Source organism: Protopterus annectens, chromosome 7.part0, assembly GCF_019279795.1.
Source record: "Protopterus annectens isolate FY-2018-M chromosome 7.part0, PAN1.0, whole genome shotgun sequence".
Classification (NCBI taxonomy): domain Eukaryota; kingdom Metazoa; phylum Chordata; order Ceratodontiformes; family Protopteridae; genus Protopterus; species Protopterus annectens.
The window spans coordinates 515,020,698-515,040,910 of NC_056739.1; the positions used below are offsets into that span (position 1 = coordinate 515,020,698).

The 20,213-nt window shown below is 39.9% G+C and overlaps 1 protein-coding gene across 2 annotated transcripts in view; it reads left to right on the forward strand.

Annotated features, from left to right (window-relative positions):
* Positions 1 to 20,213, forward strand: part of IRF6 (interferon regulatory factor 6) — a 484,284-nt gene that overhangs the window by 320,564 nt on the left and 143,507 nt on the right. For both annotated transcript variants that reach the window (XM_044077119.1, XM_044077120.1), the window contains exons 3-4: positions 1,444 to 1,648; positions 17,330 to 17,458. In XM_044077119.1, coding sequence (XP_043933054.1) covers positions 1,444 to 1,648; positions 17,330 to 17,458 — 334 coding nt within the window. The remainder of the gene's footprint in view (positions 1 to 1,443; positions 1,649 to 17,329; positions 17,459 to 20,213) is intronic.

Below are 20,213 nucleotides of genomic sequence, written 5' to 3' on the forward strand. Positions count from 1 at the left end.
ATGTTTTTGCAGTGGGGCATACCTCCCTGCAGTAACTGTGGGCTATGCCTACACACCTCACTTTCTGTACTAATTCCATTCTTTTATGTGAAAGGAGAAAACCCTGCAAGGGAGAAAATTAACAACACAAACTGTGATGCACTACCTTAGCAACAGAATAGGCAGTGCAGCTCGGGAAGAGTAACACTGAGGAAACCGGAATGGGAATATGGGGAAATAAACATCACTTACTCAAATATTCATTTAAATTACAACTCTGATCTGATGATTAGTAAGTGATGTGGCTGTTCTGCTTGGCATTTGTAAAAAATTCTTTATTGCTACTACAAGTGTGATATTCACTTCCAAAGCTATGCTGTGTCTTTTTATTCTATTGGCCTGTGCTGATCCCCAATCTGGCACCCCTTTCATCATAAACATACCTGCTATATAAGAAGCTGCATAGTTCAGCAGCCTTGTTAATTTAATAAACCCTTGAGCCACTGTATTTGTAAGGGGTCAGAAATACTGTACCTCCCTTTGCACTGACACCAGTTAATGAAAGTCAGATTCTTAGTTCACCTAAATGTTAAAAAAAATAATCAGTCTTATATACACACACACGTGCACACACATTATATATATATATATATATATATATATATATATATATATATATATATATATATATATATATATATATAATCTCCAGAGTTTTGTGGAATGTCCATATTTTTGCCTCGTATTTTGGTCTGTTCCTCATAAAAAAAAAATTGTACCTTTTATTTCTAGAAATCATTGACGATTGAAATTGCTAAATAATGACAGACATTTGAGGTTCAGATTTCATATCCTTCAGAAAAATGTGTGATAATGCATATCCTGTTTATTCTAACCACTTTCCAAGTTTATCAAAACAGTATTTGCATTTTTCAATAATTTTTGGCATTTGGTTCCCCTTGTCATTATTTTTGGATTTGTCTGGTATTCCTGTGCTAACAGGTTGAGAGGTATTGCTACGCTGTGAACCCTACATATGCATGAGAACGCATTCAACTCTGTTTTGTTTTGGGATTTGCAGTAGTTCATTATCTCCGTCTTGGGTGAAAATGTAGTACACTTTTGGAAGTGAAGGCTATGTGTGATCCAGACAAAAGTGAAGTAAAATATATTAACATGTGAATAGAGTGAGTTTAAATTGCGTTGTCATTTAGGTGAGTGAGGGTGTGTGTGCATGCTAATTGTATGTGGGTGGGATTCATGCAGTCTGCTGACCAAACACCATTTGCAGAGGAAGGAGTTTGTAGTCGTGCAACTTATTGAAATTACTGGATTTGTTTTATTTTGTTTTTTTGTGTATTCAACTTTTTTTTTTTTTGTGAAAAATCACTACAGTCCTTTTTACTTGGTTTACAGCACATTGCATTAAGATTGTTTGTTTTTTTGCAATAATTCTTATTCCAGGCATGGGCAGTGGAAACAGGAAAATATCAGGAAGGTGTAGATGAACCAGATCCTGCAAAATGGAAAGCACAGTTACGTTGTGCTCTGAATAAGAGTCGGGAATTTAAACTTATTTATGATGGAACCAAAGAAGTGCCTATGAATCCTGTGAAGATTTATGAGGTGTGTGACATTCCACAAGCAAATGGGACAATTAGTAATCCAGGTAAGACTCAAATGTTCACATGTGCTGATTTTTGTTATCAATTGCTGAGGTCTGTGATGCTCGTGTGCATGATTTCAAAAAAATGGAGGTTATATTTTTCATTTTAATATTGAACGGTAGAACAGCAAAAACTTAACACTTAAAGCTAATACAGCATAAAAGCATTTAAGTAGTATAGCCTTTTATGGCTGTGGATAACATTTTGTGAGCCCCTTGCAGAAAGTTGCAGTTTCTGAATTAAGGTACTTTGATGCATAATTATGCGACTGAATTTGAAAGTGAACAGAAGTCATTTAATAGCAACCAGTAATTTTATACAAGAATTACTGAGAAAAATAAATATTTTTCTGATTTTAACCTCGATAGGTCAGGTGTTAAAAATGCACAGTGGTTTCCATAGTTTAATGTTTCATCTGAATTCTGTTGCCATTACTTAACATTCAGTAACTTCTTTTTCTGTCAGACTATGATGGTATTTGCCATAAGAATAATTGTCACAAGCCTGGGTCAAAAATTCATAATAGTTAACAGTTGCAACATGACATTCCTTTCTCTGGCTTTGCCATGCACTGTGGTGTAGCTCTCTGGTTTACAGAAGCTTTTGCATCTGTTGGCGATTTGTTACTTTTAATCCTGCTCATTTTTTTGGCCAAACCTATGCTGTGTCTTGCCAAGTATAGAGAGTTGATAAGCACCAGCTCTTATCTGAAGTGCTGTGCTGTAAATGCTCTGTGATTTGCTGCTGCTTCTTTCGGCTTTTCCTGGTTAGGGGTTGCCACAGCGGAACTCCTGTCTGCTAATGATTGGCAGTTGATTTTTATGGTGCTGAGGTGCCAGCCCAACCTTCAATGAAGGCACACCCATTCACACATGTCTTTCGAACGCCACTCAACCACGGGCAGGACATATAGACTCCACACAGAAGGTGCTCCAGCCGAGAATCTAACGAGAGAACCTCTTGCTGTGAGGCAACAACGCTACCGCTGCACCACCGCCATGCTCTGTGCTTTGCTAAACTTTATAAAGAATGGCAATTATTTTTGGCTGTTAGGCAGTCTGCTTTCTTATTTGTCGTCCACCGTAATTTATTTAAAAAAAATTATCATTCTATTATTGTCTGGCATGAAGTGTTTGTAGAAATATAGAAATCTTCACTATTAAAGAAAGAAAATGAATGAAAGAAATAAGCATGTAATTCAGTATTTTCAAAAATGGTTTGGGAATTTTGGTTTTTATTGTTACTGGATTATGACACCGATATGGGAAGGTTATTAAAAGTACTTCTGTACTAAAATATGTGGCCTTTTTGTGGCCACTATAGCCAGGAATTCATATTTATTCTATATACTTTCACTAGTCTTAGTAACTCCATGGGTAGTACACTTGCATTTGGTGCAGAAAACTGTGGTTTCTATTTACCACACCATGCTGATGGATTAACTTTTGGGTCACAGCTGATAAGGGTCTCTGGACCAATCCACTTAACCAGTTGCCAGGGGTAAATAAATATGTTCTATACAAATTTATGCAAGTTGTTAATAATGACACATTTAAACAGGTCTAGAATGAAAATGTTAGAAGTATGTAAATCTGAACGAATACATAATATATTAGTTGGCCTTCATTGTATTGTTCTGATACTTTTGGTTTAGGCATTTATTGTCATCTGTCTTTGTAGTCTTGCAACGCTAGTTATTAAGCAAGCAATAATGTCTGACAGGGTGGTCCTTGTTGAGGAAATAGTGAACCATGTCATCTGTCTTTGTAGTCTTGCAACGCTAGTTATTAAGCAAGCAATAATGTCTGACAAGGGTGGTCCTTGTTGAGGAAATAGTGAACCATGCAAAGATGTTGTGAGACTTACGCTGCAGGTAGAGGACTTCTTCACCCCAGAAGGTCCATTATTTCCCCTCTAATCCCCACCATGGAGGACATTATTGCACTTGAAAAACTGGCTGTATGTTAAAATGGCTTACATTTGTTTTACTGCTAGTAGATTTATATACTTTTTAAGCATATTTGTGATGTAAAATAGTTCCTCCCCCTGATGTTTCATAGTTGCTGTAGAATATGTAATTACTTTTGCAGGATGCATTTTACATTCATTCATATTTAATGTCTACATATAGACATATCGTGTTTCATATATACCTATGCCAACAGATGCATAAACAGAGTGTTTCTCACACAAATGGAGAAACTCGTTTAATACCCACATAAGTGGTACAGACAGACAGTCAGATTCTGTGTACACACAATGCAGTCATAACCACTTTCTTCACTGTTCACCTCAGATATCATTGTCATTATCATCAAATGGAAAAAAATGCATACAGTGCAAAGGAATGCATCTCCACTCAGATGCCTCTCGACTTGTAACTGAGTTTGCCTTATATTTCTGCTCTCTCCCTTAAAAGAAGGGCAAATTTTCTCCCTCTCTCTGTCTCTGTATCTCACACACATACTACTAAGAGTTAAGCCACATAACCGTTATTTATTTTCCCATGTTTGCTGAATGCAGTTTTTTAAGCATTACAGACAGCTAAGAGGAGTGAACAACAGTAGCTCCTTATAACTGCTTGTTGCAGTTACATTTGTTACTTTTGTTTTAACTTTTTAACTAATGTTTGAAAATGTGACCCATTTAGTAAACAAAAACAACATGGCAGCCATTAGTTTTCAATCTGTTCTTCCTGGTGGTTTAATATGCTGCCATGAGCCGGAACTCCTTGAACTGCAGAGTCAGGCAACTTCTGACATGCCGATATGATGTCAAGTTATTGTTAACAAAATAGAATGCTAACCATGCAGTTTATTTTTGAATGTGTTAATTCCTGGAAACAAAACCTGTCAAACTGCCAACATGGGTCTTTGACCAAAGTCATAGTATGGAACTGTAAGAAGGTGAACAATGATTTGGGGCAGGGGTTACTAATGAAGAGCAGGGGGGCATTTGAGTATTTGTGCAAGGGATTAAGTATTTTCTAGGAAAAGCAAAGCATACAACCAGAAAAAAAGTCTGTTTTTGAAGCAAAAAAAAAAAAAAAAGACAGGAACCTTCTTTAATAAGTATCAGAGGATTTTCCATGTGTCTTTACTGTTTGTTAACCATGAAAGTGAATCAATTGTGTGTGGATGTTTTTTTAGTCACCATGCTGGGTATGAGGGCAAGGGATACATACAGTCTTTGTGTACAATATAGTGCAGCCAGACAAGCAGAATGTTTTGGTGAGGGGGGGAGGAAGAAGTGAACTTAAAGAAAAAGATAAAAATGTTCATAACTTCACACAGAAAGTAACTGGAGTTGAGGATTGAACTTGAGCTCCTCAATCTGTGTGGCAGATCTCTTTACCACTGCGCCACTATGGTAACCATTACTGAATTCCTACGTATGTTGCAGATGATGTTGCAGTTCATAGGTTAATAGCTAATTACTAGGCTAGCAGCTCCTGTAGGCCATTTTAAGCCTAGCCAATTTCTTTCTCAAAGGTGAGAATCAAACTTTGTACCTTGCGTGTTTGAGGCAAACATCTTAACCAGTATACCAGCTCCCAAGGAATGCTTTAATGTTTTATTTTAATTTTGATTTCTTCTTCTTTGTGCATTGTCACAGCCCAAAATTCTACCACTAAATCCTGTGGACATTGATTCAGATGTAGTGTGAAACCAGGCTACTTGACAGCATGCCTTAAAAGGATGTACAAGTCTGTTGTTAAGGTATGCAGCGTTGAGAGAGAATATCCAGTGTACTAATTTATACAATGCAATATCTTTGGCTTGTCCTTAACAGGCATCTCAACAGGATGTTACATTGCCAATTAAAAAGTTTTGATGCCAACTTTACAATCAAAATGTAACACACAAATATAGTTTTCATAAGCATTCCGTAGTGAGGCACTGCCCAAAGTAATGGGGATAGTCCCATGGCATTATTACATTTTCTTTTAAGATGTCTGATGACCTCCAGTATACTTTATCCTAATTTAGTTCAGTAAATTATACAAGCTGGAATGTGAGTAGGCTAGGAGATGAACATGCTTTTTTGTCAGAAAGTCAAAACCAGACATGGAACTGGAGGTAACAGTATAGTGGGGAGATAAAAAAAAGTGTGTTAATATTACTGGAACACTAGGAGAGAGAGAGAGTACACAATAGTGCAAGGAATTCTTAGGCCAAGCTGTGAATCATCTACTTTTTTACATATATTTTTGCAATGGAAAATTGATTTGGTTTCAGAGTATGGTAATCGTGTGCACATAAGAAGAGAGGTGGTAAGATTTTAAGTGACAGAAATCAACCTAAAAAGGTTCTATATTACCAGTTAGAACATTTAGGTTTTCAAATACCTAAAAATCAAAGTGGTAATACAGAAATCTAAAAAAATGTGAACAGCTGCTTTCATGCAGGGAAAGAATTCCCTTGGCCATTAAAAAAAAAAAACTTTTAAACCCAGATGAAGTTGGGGGCTATGCTCTCCACAATCCCCCTTACTTAAATATACCAACTCCGAGATCGTTCTGCATTGTACAGAAAGGGCAAAATCCACATAACAGCCAAGGGAATTATTTCCCTGCATAAAGGCAGCCATTCACGTTTTTTGGATTTCTATATTACCAGTTCGATGTTTAGGTATTCGAAAACCTAAACATTCGATCGGGTAATATAGATCACCTAAAAATAAATGAGAAACCAGAATTTGATAATTTTTCACCCAGAGTTTATTAGGAACTAATCGTCTTGTTTGAGTGATTCATTCAGTTTTACCCTTTGGATAGAGTAATTTCACACTTGAAGTTGTGTAGCAGTTATTTCACTGCAAAAATGGGATAGATGAAAGAGTAAGCACCCCGTCTTAATCTTGAAAATGCAAGCTAGTGAGTGTCACTTTAAAAATTGTAGAAAATCTGCTATGAGTTAGGCTGGAGGTTTATTTTTGGAAAATAGTGAACTGGCAGAGAAAATTGAATCTAGTTTATGTCTGTGATTAGTCAGTGTCAGATAGTTTAACAAAGCAGCTAGTAAATGTATTTGGAAGAACAAGGGTGCTTTTTATGGGATATTATCTTCCTGAAAACCACTTGTCAGTGGAATGTTTCAAGGTTCATTCCTGATGCCAAAACTTTGTATCTCAGTGTTGGATTCTGTTTGTTGACAGCATTTCAAGGTTAGTTTATTTAGAAATACTGCCAGTAAGGGAGCAGTAACAGACTGTGTGATAGGATGCAGATAGCTTTCACTGTCAAAAATTACTATTGTTTGCAAGCTGATTTAAATGACTGAAGGACACTTGTTAGACAAGATGATGTTATCTTGGACACTGCACTGCAGATGATGGTGCTCTGCAGATGATGGTGCTTTAAGTTGTACTACAAAGGAAACAAAAAGCTAGCATGCACACAATGACAATAATTCATAATAATTTAATATGGCACAGCCCATCCAAGAAAATAAACCAGTTCCAGCAAATGCCTTCCTCAGTACAAAACTACAAAACTATCGTGTGACATCTGTACATTGACATAATTTCAAACTTAAAGTGCAAACAGCATAATTTATATACATACACTACTAAAAATAATTTATGAAAGTTCAATTTGTAATCCAAAATTATTCCGTATTGGTAAAAAATTTGTGCCATCCAAGTTTATTGAGGCCATATATAATTTTATCAATCCCTGCAAACCTAAATTGAGCTGTAGGATGCTTTAAATAATGTTTAAAAAGTACATTGAACTGTATTTGATACCCAGTGCCACTTAAATGTTCATAAATCTAGTTTTAAATTGCCTAGAAGTCTTGCAAAGATAAAAAGCAGAACCAACCACATAAAGCTAAGTACATCACCCATTCAGAGTCGCACGTGATCAGCTGTTGATATGATACATCATAGCTGGTATTAGCTGAAGTGAGTTGTGTGCTCTTCACTATAACTGTTCATGCAGTGCGATGACCACACGGTAAACCAGCCTGTAGTTTAGTACTTTTCAACAACAGTGTGTGCCATCTTTAATATTGATAGCATGTTGAATCATTAAAAACACGTGTACCTATAGTCTGTCCGTGCTTGTAAATGAAATTGTCTCAAAAGTAAAATTTAAGCAGTTTCCTTAAGTAGATGGGACAGATTAAAATCATGAAACCTCCTGATGTCGCTTTCAAAACAAAATGTAATTAAGAACTGATCTGACTGTCCTGAATATTTTAAGAAGTTCTCCTGTCTTTCATGTCAGCCCTGCATTAGGCCTTATCAAAAACAGAAATCCCCCAGTGCTGTGGTGAACTGTCTCAAAAAGGAAAACGAAAACAGACAGCAAGTTCACCTAAATGGCTTCTTAAGATCCAATGAATTCCACAAGCAAATTGGTCCAATTTGCTTGTGGAATTCATTGGATCTTAAGAAGCCATTTAGGTGAACTTGCTTTCTTTGTTTTCGTTTTGCATTAGGCATTAGGTTTTAAAACAACTCTGTCATAGACTCTATCCAAAAATCTTTTAGTTAAATCCAGGTTAAAATATTGATCAAATAATGAGTAACAAATCAGTTTTAATTCTGTAAAATTGAGATATAGGAAGATTTTTAATGACGTGGAGAAGATGCCTCATTGTTTCAAACAAAGAATTCTTCTGAAACTGTGATAAAAAGGCAAGTAGTCAAGGTGCCATCATTCTATTTTTTTTCACCAAAAGTCAAAGAAAGAAATTGGCTGTAAATAATGATTCAAACTAAACCATATCTCCCACTTATCATTTAAATGTTCCATAGATTCATGTAAAAACCTTCATTAGCTCTCCACATCAGCTAAAAGTCATCTAAGCATTGACACCAAATGTCCATGACATGCACGCATATGTTGTGGCTGGAGTCCTACATAAGTTGTTGTTCAAAATAACCCATGAATACTTTTGCATAAATAGGGGGCAAAGGATGCCCTTATTGTAGTACCTTTTAATTGTAAATAACATTCTTTATCAAAATAAAAATATTTTTTGACCATACCTGCTCAATAAGACGTAAAAGGTAAGGTATTAAAACCAGGACTGTACAGCTGGATTTTATTTCAGTTGTATTCTAGGGTTAATAACCTAGGCCAGTGTGGAGTATTTGTATGTAAATCCTTTACATCTAATATACACACAAACTCGACTCCCAACTAGGAATATTGTAAAATATTCAGAAAATTGTGTAGTATCCTATATTCTAGAATGAACCTCCAATAACAACAGTTTTAAATATTGTGTCAGAAAAGCAGAAAGCGGTCCAGTCAAAGACCCATTTCCTGAAACAGTAGTATATCCAGGGGATTAAGTTTTTTTTCATGTATTTTAGATAACATGTACAATGTTGCACTTGGGGATCAGAAACCATGAGCTGAAAAAACACCTTTTGTGAAATATTTTCATCCACTGCCAATTTCGAAAAATTATCAATTTCTTACTTAAATTTAATAGTAGGATCCAAATATATTTTTGATCAGACAGTTGGGAAATTAAATAGCCTCTTGACTGTACTCAACAAAATCCCACACCTTTCCTGATCCACCCTTATCTGCTGTATTAATTACCAATTTTCTGTCGTAACGCAGCTTGTTGAAAGCTTGTTTTCTGTCCATGTAAAATTGTGCCTCACCATCGTGTATCTTTAAAGTTAAAAATGTAAGACCTTCAGAACAAAATTTTGAAAGGCAACAGTGCATTTATTAAGTGGTGGACAAAAAAAATAGATGGTTTAATTCTAAATTAACTATTATCATTCACTTTACACTTGCACTTGTTATTAACAACAATAATCTTTGATAGAAAGTGAAAATGTCTTGTATAAATTTATTTCATACCCTACAGCTATGAGAATAAGTTGCAGTCTTTGTTCAATACAGCTGTCTCATCTTATGAAGGATTAACAGAGAAGATGTTATGAGTTATAGTTGTAGTTACTTGTTCCGAATTTATCCCATCTATTGTTGCAAAGCTTCTGAGGACCCTATGTTTTCTGTGGTGCTTGTGCCTAGCCCTCCTACATCATCTAAATGGGTGTGTAAATGTACCGTTTTAGTATTAGGTGGGTAAAGCAGCATCTCTAAATCAGTATCAACAGCTGATGAAGAATCTTTGCCCAAAACTCCAAATGCAACACTACAATTTTTCAAAATAGGACGTCCAGAGGGACCTTATTTCCTTTCAACAGTTTCCCTCTTAAATTTCCCACTTGCTATGGTTGTATGAATCTCATGATTTCTTGAACTTGTTTCCAAGAAAATTGTCGGCTACATGTATATCTTTCATATCTCTCTGATATTTTTTTAATTTACGTTGCTTTATCTCTGCATAACAGTTTTAACTGTTCCCCATCTATATCTGTAGTGCAGAAACTTTTGGCTACCTCACACAAATGATTCACCTCATGTTCCTGCTTAATATTTTGTCTGTCAAGTGCAATCAAGGCATGGACAAACATGACTGAAGCTACCTTTTTTTTATCTGTTTCCATTGTTCCAGAAATGGAACATTAACTTCTGCAAACATTAGGTTCAATCAACAGTTGCAAATATCTGTGAGTAATGCCCACAATATTATAAGATAGTACCTTTAAATACCAAACCAGGGAGCAAAGCTTTAAGTCGCTATATTTAACTGTTGGAAAACATCCAATATGATGAAATATCATCACTAACAGTACCTGTATCATTGAACGATTAAATGGCTGTCTGCTGTTTGTGAAACAATTCCAAATCGTCTTTATCCACCATCAATCCACTGACCATTGATGTCAGACCCAAAACAAACCAACACTAATAACACACACATTTAAATGCCGTCATTGAAGTTGTACTCCCAATGTGAATGTGATGTTGTTTGTCATTATTAGTTGAGGCTGACATGGATTGTAGAATCAAATTAGTGACTAGTGAGCAAATGTCTTACTGTTTTTCACTCTAGTTCTTCTTGACTTTAGCAAAACTGACAATATGGGTAGGGGGTATAATATAAAAGTAGAGCGAGGGTGTAAAGCCCCACAGCATAGTGGCATTTGTTATATATTTTTTAAGTTGCAATTTTATAAAATGTTTTGTTATTGAAAGGTGGAAAATAATCTCAGAATATTTCAGTCAGCAGATTGTATCTGGGGCTCTGCTAATCTTAAAAAAGCACCTTGAGTTAGTCCTATTAGGTGAGTCCAGGTGAATTATCTTTCCATAAAGTTTCATTCTGGGGTTTGTGCTGGTGCCACAACAAGGGTCATTTGACCCTGGCGTGCAAGATTTGTTACGTTTATTTCCTGCACAGTTCATTTACCAATTGTTTTGCTGTTAACACTTATTTCATCTGCACATATTCTCAGTATAACCTTTGATCTGAAGTAGGCAGACTTCATTCGTCTGCAACCTGTGGGTATCTGATCCAATCTCGGATCCGAGCCGGCAATTCAAAAGCTTAGGCTCCGAGCTCCTAGCTCCTCCCTCTTACCCATAACCCCTTGCCAAGCCCTGACTGACCTCAGATTTGAATTCTAGAGCTCCTGGCGTGGTTTTGAGATAAGTGTAGTTTTCTGACAGGAAAATTTTTCAAATTCTCTTTTTTTGTTATAAATATAGTTAGAGTTGTGTGTGGTTAAGGCTTTCCTCCCTCTTTAGTTAATTTTCTCGGGTTTTCGTAGTTTGTTTGTGTGTGTGTGTTTAGGCCTTAGGTGTAATGTCTGAAGCCCCTAAGGCTGTGTGTGGCCATAAGCTGTCCCAGCAGATCACCTGTCTTCTGGTTGTACCATTTGTGCAGGGTTCAACGTTGGTGCTGGCGGTTCTTTACCCCCAGATACTGCTTAGGCCTCCTCTGCCCTCCAGTCAGCAACTTGTTGCTGTGAGTTCTCCCCCGGGCTGGGACTCAACCTCCCTTAAAGTTTGCGGAGGAAGGATTCTTCTAGGGAGAGAGAGGCACAGGAGAAGCACCACAGCTTCCAGCTGGCTCCTCCATCTTCTAGCTTTCCTCCTCCCTCGGTTCTCTCCTGGACCCGAGGAGGAGGACAGGAGGTCACCGAGGCGGCTCTCTAGGTCCGCGGTGGCCTCCTCTAAATCGACCTTTCTATGAGCGGAGCTGATATGGACTGGATGATGAGGAAATTCATCCAGGCCCAATTTGGATCCGGGGTGGGTCGGATCGCCTCGGATCCGGAGCTGGTGTGTCTTCGGCTCGTCCAGGCGGAGCACTGGTCTCGGATCCCACTGTCGAGACATCCGACCCCCGGTCCCCGCCCGGCTCCATCCCGCACTCCATTGCAGTTGGGCCAGGCCCCACCAGCGGTCCCAGGGACAGCCGCCTCGATGTCCCAAGTGGTTCCCTTGGAACATCCATCTGCTGAAGTACTCTCCGGACAGCCCCCGATGGTGCAAGAGGAGGCACATGGACTCGGACTTGGATGAAGGGAAGGCTCCCAGTCACCCCCCCTAGGTCCCTTCCCTGGTCTCATTTGGAGACATCATGGAGATGTTAAGGATCAGGGGGTGGTCTGCCCAAGGCTTCTTGGACGAGTCTGTGTTCTTGGAGGCATTACCTCTTGACCCCTGGTAGATCTTATATCTATCAGGCGTGAGCGGACACCATTGAGCCTATCCCAAAGCCCGACCGCATTCTTTCTCCTCCATCAGACCGCACCCACTGGAGTAAGGGTCCCCAGTAGATGCCATGATGATGGCTGCAGCCACGAGGAATTGGCCCAGGAGAGTCCCTCCGTCCATCCTCCGGGCAAGGAGTCCCGTTCGATGGATCTGGGAAGCGAGTGTTTAGTTCAGCGACCTTCTCCTTGAGGCTGAACTACATGGCACATGTCATTAGGATGCAGCGAGATCTGATTAAAGAGTACGCTGCATCTCCCAGTCCATCTCAGTGAGGATAAACAGGTTTACTCCACCCGAATGGCCACTCTCAGATCTGTATCCAATACATCTATCGCGGCTGCTGTCTCATGCTACTGAGGGAGCGCTAGAGCCAGGAGCAGGCCTTGTCATGAGGCGACAGGCCTGGCTCCGCCATTGTGATTTTGCTGAGCCCTTTAAATGGTTCTGCCTTGTTTGGCAAGACTGTACATTAGTCCGAAAGAGCTTAAACGGAAGGCGCTGTCTGCCGGCAGTCGCTTCTCAGCTCCCCAGAGGTCCTTCTCTAAGAACCAAAAGGGACAGAAGAAGATGTGGTTACAGCAGTCCCAACCTGCTCCGGATAACCAGTCCTTCCGTGGCAGAGGAGGGCTGCCAGAGGCAGAGGGGCTCCTGGCAATTTTGGGTCCAGAGAACCCTTCTCTGAGAGACCCAGCAGCCCTGAAGGGTTGCCCGGCTGTCCGTCTCTGGAGGCAGTCTTGGGAGTCCATAACAACAGACAGTTGGGTGCTTGACTCATATCAGAGGATATTCAATACCCCTAATCAAGATCCCCAAATCGCCTCCCAGATGTTCCACCAACGACCAAAGGGGGCAGCAGCTCATCGAGCAGCTGCTGCCTCCAGATCAAGCGGATTAGGGTTTTACTCCAGGTTCTTTTGGTGCCAAAGAAGACGGGGACTTAAGACCAATTTTAGACCTTTCCCTGTTGAACCTGTCAGTAACCAAGCAAAGTTCCAGATGGTCACCCTGCAATCTATACTCCCCTTTTGAGGGAGAACGACTGGATGTGTTCCATAGACCTCAAGGATCGTACTACCACATTCGGATGAACAGACGATCCAGGAGGTTTCTTAACTTCGGCTGGGAGCCAGTCATTATCAGTTCAGGGTCCTCCCCTTTGGTCTCACCTCAGCCCCAGGGTGTTTACCAAGGTGTTAGCGGTGGTAGCGGCCCACCTGAGGCTCCAGGGATTACAGGTCTTTCCGTACCTGGACGACTGGCTCCTGACTGCATCATCAAGGCATCTTCTGTGCTCAGCCAGGGATTACTTCCTTCAACTAGCACCAAGGCTGGGCATCACGATCAACTGGGAGAAATCTTTTCTGAATCCAACTCAAATTATAGATTTCATGAAGACTAGACACCAGATCAATGCGAGCCTTCCTCACCCCAGACCGTATCGTCAGCCTGAGGTGTCATGTGACAGCAATCCTTCAACCTTCAACTGCAGCTTCGGTCCTGAGGGCCCTAGGTTCTATGGCGGCGGCTATCCCGCTTCTAATTCATGCCCGGGTTCTTCAATGGACCCTTCAAGTTCAGTGGTCTCCTCTTTGTCCGATTGCGGTCAGCAGAGCGTGCAGGGACTCCTTCTGTAGTGGGTTCTTTCTCCGGGCCCCTAGCAGGAAGACCCTTTAGCTGCATTTCCCGAGCCACAGTGACCACGGGCGCTTCTTGCCTCGGGGGCATTCTGCGGGGAAAGATTGTCCAAACGTGGAATCCCACAGAGGCGTCATTGCATATAAATGTCCTGGAAATGAGGGCGGTGCTCCTAGCGTTGCAAGCACTTCACCACGTTCTTCCTACAGGGACTATTGCGATTCAGACAGACAATATGTCCGTAGTCTGGTATATCAACAAGCAGGGAGGAACCAGGTCTTGAGGCCATGAGAGTCTGGGAATGGGCAATTTCCAGCTTTCTGATAGCACATTCCGAAAGTCCAACATCCTTGCGGACAAGCTCAGTCGCACCATCCTTTCTCCACGTGGTCCCTCAATCTTCAAGTAGCGAAGAAGATTTTTGCCGTTGGCAACCCTGTTGCGATCTTTTGCTTCTCCCTCAAGCGCCAATCGACAATTTCTTAGCTCTGCTTCCCCACCAGGGAGTTCGAGGATGCTCTGGTGCATGCTTGGCCTCCGTCTCCTTTATGCCTACCCTCCACTTCCTCTGATGCAGAGGTTTCTGCAGAAAGCCAACAGTTTGGGGAGCAGAATGATTCTCATTGCCCCATTCTGGCCTCGACAACCTTGGTTCCCCTGTATGGTCTCACAAAATCAATCCACCATGGATTCTGGATCCAATTGGATCTCATCTCTCACCCTCTGGGAATGCCAGTTCCCAATCTGACCCTGAAGTTGACAGCTTGGCTGCTCCAATTCCAACCTTAATTAGGACTCCGGTATCTCTTCACGGTCAAAGCCATTTTGGTGGCTGCTCATAAACCTTCCACCAGACAGGTTTATCGGAGTAAATGGAAGAGGTTCTCTATATGGGCAGGACAGAGAACTGTGGATCCTTTTTCAGCACCTATCTCTGCGGTGCTAGATTTTCTGACAGACCTCTTTCATCAAGGGGCCAGTTCTTCCACGATTAAGGTACAATTGGCTATCTCGCATTATCACATTGGACAGGACACAGCTCCTTATGACAGCGAAAATATGCAAATCCTTTCTCAAGGGAGTTTTTGTTAAGGCCTCCAGTCAAGGAGGTTGTACCGACTTGTCTTTAGTCCTGCAGGCCCTTACTGCTCCTCCCTTCGAGCCTGCAGCTTCTGCTGATTTAAAATTCCTTTCCTGGAAGACTGTCTTTCTGGTAGCTATCACTTCAGCCAGAAGGGTGTCTGAGCTTCAGGCTCTTTGTGTCAAACCGCCTTATCTTTCTTTCTTCCCTGATAGGGTGTGCCTCAGGACCAATCCATCTTTTCTTCCGAAGGTCTCTTCTGAATCAATATTAACCAGTCAATCAATTTGCCTGTTTTTTCCCAAGTATTCAAACAAAGGGAATACAAATTGCATTCATTGGATGTTCATAGACAATTACGTTTTATATTAACAGGACAGCTGGCCACAGGAAATCAGATCAGCTGTTCGTCTCCTTTGCTAAATTTGCTCTGGGTAAAGCAGTGTCTAAAGTCACTCTATCTAAATGGATTGCTAATTGCATATTGCAGGCATATGACACTTCAGGCAGACCTGCTCCTCAGAGGGTTCTGGCTCATTCTACTAGGGCAGTTTCTCACGTCCAGCCTTTAAGTCCCGTGTTTCGTTGGATGATATCTACTTGGCAGCTACTTGGCCCTTTTATTTCTCATTACAAGGTGGATGTTGTTTCTAGAGGAAGAGCATCCTTTGGCTCAGAACATCCTTCCATGACGGATTCAGGTAGCTAGGGACTCTGTCCCACAGGTTATGAAGTCTGCCTGAATTTAGAAGTTATGTACTCACCATAACGTTCCATCTGAGTAGGTGACTTCATTCGATGCCATCCCCTGACCTTTATAGAGTGAGTATTTATGCTGTTTTAGTATACTGTGGTCAGTATTTGAGGCAAACTCAATCTGAGGTCAGTCAGGGCTTGGCAAGGGGTTATGGGTAAGAGGGAGGAGCTAGGAGCTCGGAGCCTAAGCTTTTGAATTGCCGGCTCGGATCCGAGATCGGATCCGATACCCACAGGTTGCATCCGAATGAAGTCACCTACTCAGATGGAACGTTATGGTGAGTACATAACTTCTAATTATAGCAGTCCCAACATGCATCTTTCACCAGCAGCTAGTTGGCATGTGATATCCTGCAACAAGCCTGCCTTGTGCTTTTTTAAACAAATAGCAACATTAAGTTCATTCTCAGTCATTGCTGTTGTAGTTATTTATATTGTATTTCATTATTCATTGCTGCTTCTATAATGTTCAAGACATGGATGCCACAAAATTGACCTCAAAAGTGAGGCTGTGCAGTTGAATCTTGATCTCCATAAAGAAGCGTATAAGAGCTTGAAGTGTTTTACCAGCTTTGAAAACTGTTAATGTTACATTGCCCTCCACTCGGGAAAGGCACTGTGTCAAGTTGCCAATGCAATCATGCTTAGGGATACCTGGGAAAGCTGCTAGCTGGCATTCGGTATAATGCATTGAAGTAGCAGTCCTTAAGACTGGCTAAATTGATGAATTTGCATACAGGAAGCTGAGAACCTATCACCACCATACCTAAGAATTTGAAGTGTCATCATACAGAAATTGACTGACCATCGTGTGATGGTAGTCATTCTTCCACTCCTGACATTGCTCTCTTTGGGTACAGATGGACCAATAAGTACAATTAACAGGGAGTGATGTCCAAGTAGAAAGACGAGACAAAACTGTTGTCCTTAAAGTAACAGAGGATATTAGTGTTGCAGTTAAAACATTTGTTGTCACTGATGAACTCTGACATTTTTCCCCAGTACTTCAAATTGAAGTTTAAGAGCCATTAAATGCACTACATGTATGGTAAAATAGTTTTTGTGTTTTGCCTAATTTGTTTTTTTTAATGTGTTGTAAATTTTGATTGCAGTCTAAGTTGTTAAGACTAGGATGAGTGAATATTGATTTACTGAGCTACAGCTCAGTGGAAAAATAAAATCGGTGGAAACTCACTCCACTGAACCTAGGGAATGAGTGATATCATGGGTACTCTGTGTGTGTGTGTTTGTGGGGGGGGTGTAGTTAAGGCCATTACTGCACGTTCTTTAGGTCAGCAGACCTATAAAACTAGCACTAAAACATGGGTCCTGAGGTGATTGGGGGGGGGGGGGGGCATGCATTAACTTGTTTTCCTTTATTTTGGTACAGTGAGTTTTGAAGTTGAGGTTTGGTCCGAATATAGTTCCACAAACTAATAATACCACCAAATGGACATACTCTAAGAAGACCACTTTTTATTGTTGGACATGTCATCTGCCAAATGAGCACTGCAACACCCTTAGTAAAATCAGAAAATGTTTTTTTTTTTTTTCTTTTTTTTCTTTTCTGTTAACTAATACTTGTGTGACTGTTTAACATCCTAGGTTCCACAGGCTCTGTACCTTGGGAGGAAAATGATATTGAGCTGGAAGATGAGATTGAAGATGAGGAAGCAAGCCAGACACAAATTGCTGTTCCACTTCAGGACTCTTTTCCTTTTCTGAACATAAATGGTATGTTTTACTACATACATTATATATATTTAGTTGACTTCTTACCCGTTTGTTCTCTTTTCTAGACAGGCCCTACTTTATCTGAGCTGTTAAAAAACAGCAGTAAATCTTTGCCTTAGGTGGAGCTGGAATTTTGAAAACGTTTTATGGGATTCTTTAACATGATGTTTAGTGCACATAATCATGCATCATTTTATAAGCAATGAAATTCTCAGCTGAACAAACTATTTGTAGATATTTATGATGGATAGTTGTTTGCTCATTGGAGTGGTACTGAATTTGAACATTGTTTGCTACTGCATGTCAGCTGTGAGATATTATCCATAGTTCCAACTGGTCAGAATTTCATCGGCTTTATTAAAAGTAATATGAAAGCAAGCTTGCGTCATAATTTGCCTATGTCACAAGTGATAATTCAATAAAAGTCTTTGGAGAGAAAAAAAGTGTACATCATAATTTGATTTTGGTGGTAAACTCCAGTTTCCATATCATCTTGTTGCTTCCTGTGTAACTGTTGTACAGTTTAATCTCTTTCATTATGATGCCAGGCAAACAGTGTGTTGCACTTGTGATGGATGTAGACAGTAACTCAGAGGCTGCAGAGCTCAAACACTTCTAATTCTGTATGTTGTAGTATAAGGAAAAATATTAAAAGACAACCTCCCTGTGAATAACCATCCATATTGGTACCCCAGCACATCCACAACACTAGTGGTAAAAGACACAATGAAGATAGTGAGAGAAGGGAGGTTGGTTGATGTGCCAATAGAAAGAACATTGTTTTGCTGCTCAATGAAAGAGTTGGGTCGGGGACATAGTTTACTGTGATCAATACATTGTAAGTTATTGATTTATCAGCTTGTTGCTTTTCACTTAGGAGTGGGACACAGATTGACAGTACTGGCCTAGGGTACTGGTTGAAAGAACTTGAGTATGTTATTAAAAGGGTACTGGCATGTACATCATGGCATGCTTTGTTTAAAAATGATTTTTGTTATATGATCAAATAGGTGAACTTTTTAGTAATAGTAGTTCTGAAAATGTATGCTGTCCAGTAATGTGCACTATCGGAAGGAGGTTATATTCTGGAAGGGGTTCATTTTGCTGTACAGTTGCAGAATCATTGGTGATCCTTTTGTACTCTGGCAGTACAAAATTAGGACTGCCATGTAAGTAAATAAGTACTATTTTTCATAATTTTATGACTTCCTGTGTACTTGACAGTTTTACATAGATGTTAACGACATTTATTCTAGCATATTTTTGATCTAATATCTTAAAAAGAAACTTCATTGCTTATATGTGACACAAACTTGAAACATTTCCAAACTGGATTGCCAGCATTTTTGTGTGTATGCTTAGTGGGTCTTACACAAATGGGAGAAATTTCAGATTTATTGTAATGCCTTGAATCACATAAACAATTTCAGAATGTTAAGTGCCAGAGAAGCACAGACTGGTAGAGCAGGTTCAAGACAAATGTAAACCTATTTAATTTAGAAAGACCTATAATAAAAGAAAGTTGTAAAGTTAGAAGGCTATGCTCTGTGATGGCCTGTTAACTCAGAAAGAATAAAACATAAACCCACCCACTTACTTGGCGTAGGATTCTGTATGAAAATCCCACCTCTTCTGGTATATTATATAGGAGAAAGTAATACGTTTGTCAGTCATTTCTGTCCGGACGCATACACACACACACACACACACACACACACACACACACACACACGTGTACACACACCTTTTTTTCTCTGTTGCCACCTGTTTGTGCATGGAAATATATAAAAAATGAAGGCAAACTAAAATGTATGTATTTTATTTAAAACGTTGAACAAAGTAGTTTCAGAAACTGATGTTTTGCAGTCATTTACAGGTAACTGGCTGAAATGTTACTACATCAGTTGTGTTTTTAAGTTTGTCATTTGCAGACTGTTACTATGAGAAGGAGGCACAGCATCTAACTGCAGTAACCCAAGCCAGGTAATAGTACTTGTCATTTTCCTCTGTGGGTGAAGATGAGAATTTAAAAATTGAAAGTACAGCTCATCTTTTGGGGTGGTTTGTGGAGACTGGTTTAAGTTGGTGTTGGCTTCCTATTGGAGAAATGGGAGGATACACAGCCATCTGACAGTGTGAGGAGCTCGGAGCCATCTTACTTGCTGGGAACTGTGGTACACCTAAATAACTATGCTTATGCACAGCAGCCAGGAAACGGTAAGAAACGTAAGGCTGGAAGATAACAGGATGCAGCCTCAACATGGTTTTGAATACAAAGCAGCAGAGACCTAAACTGAGCAAGTCTGACATTATGGCAGTTGTGTGGGCAATATGCATTACTATCCACTCCATAACTGTGCTATAAACCCGTATGTGCTATGGGATTTCTGGCAGAAACTTGGTAGTAGTAAAAAGTTAATGAACGTGTGGTATCTGTGCATATCATTTTGTATATCATTACTCAGCAGAAAAAAAACTTGGCCTAAATAGTATGTATAATTATAGCAACTAGATTCTAGTAGATGTGAATTAAACCAAGGTTCAAGAAAAATAGTATGTAATGTAGTGTACAAATTCTAATAGGATATAAAGGTGACGTTGGGTGCTACAACAATAGATCATTTTAGTTTTACTGTGAGATATTCTTCATATGGCTCCTTGATGTAGTAACATTCCAGGAATATCGGAATCTGCAAAAGCCAGACACTTGCACACAGACCCATAGCCAGCTCATCTGACCCTGTGTGCCATCCTG